The sequence below is a fragment of the Conger conger genome, chromosome 4 (genome assembly GCF_963514075.1).
Source record: "Conger conger chromosome 4, fConCon1.1, whole genome shotgun sequence".
NCBI lineage: Eukaryota > Metazoa > Chordata > Actinopteri > Anguilliformes > Congridae > Conger > Conger conger.
In genome coordinates this window covers 85,823-87,500 of record NC_083763.1, presented here as the reverse complement: position 1 = coordinate 87,500, position 1,678 = coordinate 85,823, and the positions used below count along the sequence as shown (strand labels likewise).

Here is a 1,678-nt window from a genome sequence, read left to right as displayed (position 1 = left end):
TGTCTGTCTCTCTCTCTCTCTCCCTCCATCCCCAGATGTTTTCTTCTCAATCTGCCTGGCTCTGATGGTGTCTAGTCTTCTAGAGACGATTCTGATCACCAACATCCTGTACAGTTCTAGCCAGTACCCCTCGATCCCACGCTGGATCCGTGTGATTGTCCTGCAGTACCTGGCCCGGCTCGTCTGCCTGTACCAAAAGCCCAGCAACCGTGTCACTGTCACACTGCACTCTGCTGTTCAAGGTAGTCTTGGGTCCAGAGCTAGATCAAATACATATATTAAATAATTTAACTTTTATACAAAAAAAAACATTTTCAGTCAAATATTACTCACAAAAACATACAAAATATGGTATAGGTATTTAAATATTTTTTTAGATCCAAGTCCAGTTCTGGATTGGGTTAGCGTTAGGCTTACGGTTAGCATTAGTATTAGGGTTAACGTTAGGGTTATGGTTAGCATTCACATTAATATTAGGGCTAGCATTAGCGCTAGGTGTGACATAAGTGCTCTGTCTGGAAGCTGATGGCAGGATAGTGATGTTGCCCTAAAAACTTTCGAAGTGTGAAAGTCATGATTAATCACCGAAAACGATTCGGAAAAATATCTTCCCTGCTCATGATGGCAGCGTCTCCTGTGTCCTGTCTCAGCAGAAAAGTATGAGGCTGCTGCCGGGCCCTCTGTTATCTCAGGGCCCCAGGAGCCTCAGGGGCCCCAAGGGAAGGGCCACTTCCATGAGGAGCTGCTGCTGCAGGAGCTGAGGAGGCTGAGTGCAGACCTGCTGGCCATCCGGTTGAAGATGGACCGCAGCCAGCAGGGCAGTCAGAACGCAGAGGAGTGGGTCCAGATCGGCAATGTCATCGACCGCCTGCTCTTCTGCCTCTACCTGCTCTTCATCTGTGCCAGCTTCCTCACCATCATTATGATCTGGGCACACTGGCATAGTCAGTGACCCTACAGCAGGCCCTACAGACCCTACAGACCCTACAGCAGAAACCCTACAGACCCTACAGCAGGCCCTACAGACCCTACAGACCCTACAGCAGAAACCCTACAGACCCTACAGACCCTACAGCAGAAACCCTACAGACCCTACAGACCCTACAGCAGAAACCCTACAGACCCTACAGACCCTACAGCAGAAACCCTATAGACCCTATAGTAGACCCTACAGCAGAAACCCTACAGACCCTACAGACCCTACAGCAACCATGGTTGTTTTAAATGTGCTTTATAAATAAAGTTTATTATTATTATTATTACAGCTGAAACCCTACAGACCCTACAGCAGAAACCCTACAGACCCTATAGTAGACCCTACAGACCCTACAGACCCTACAGTAGACCCTACAGACCCTACAGACCCTACAGCAGAACCTACAGACCCTACAGCAGTGACTGCTTACATCTAATTCTACTGTTGCAAACCTGACCAACTAATGTCATGTTATGAAGTGAACACTGTGCTATCATGAATAAAAACATTTTTTATTACATTTTAAACACTGTTTAGTTCATACACAATTAACATACAGTTATGCATGCTAAGATTAGAAATATTTCAGTGCAAAGAATGAGCTTCCATGTAGACATAATTTTAAGGAGAAAATGTATAAATATATAAATTTGCTTGCATATTATGAATTCCTGGGTTATTGTTTTTTCTATATTTGAAAAT

The 1,678-nt window shown here is 44.9% G+C and overlaps 1 protein-coding gene across 1 annotated transcript in view; it reads left to right on the top strand.

The window, feature by feature from the left end:
- Positions 1 to 1,028, top strand: part of LOC133125941 (5-hydroxytryptamine receptor 3A-like) — a 17,115-nt gene extending 16,087 nt beyond the window's left edge. Inside the window, exons 7-8 of the mRNA XM_061237690.1 lie at positions 36 to 242; positions 651 to 1,028. Of these exons, the coding sequence (XP_061093674.1) occupies positions 36 to 242; positions 651 to 952 (509 nt within the window). The 3' untranslated portion in view covers positions 953 to 1,028. The remainder of the gene's footprint in view (positions 1 to 35; positions 243 to 650) is intronic.
- Positions 1,029 to 1,678: the final 650 nt, after the last annotated feature.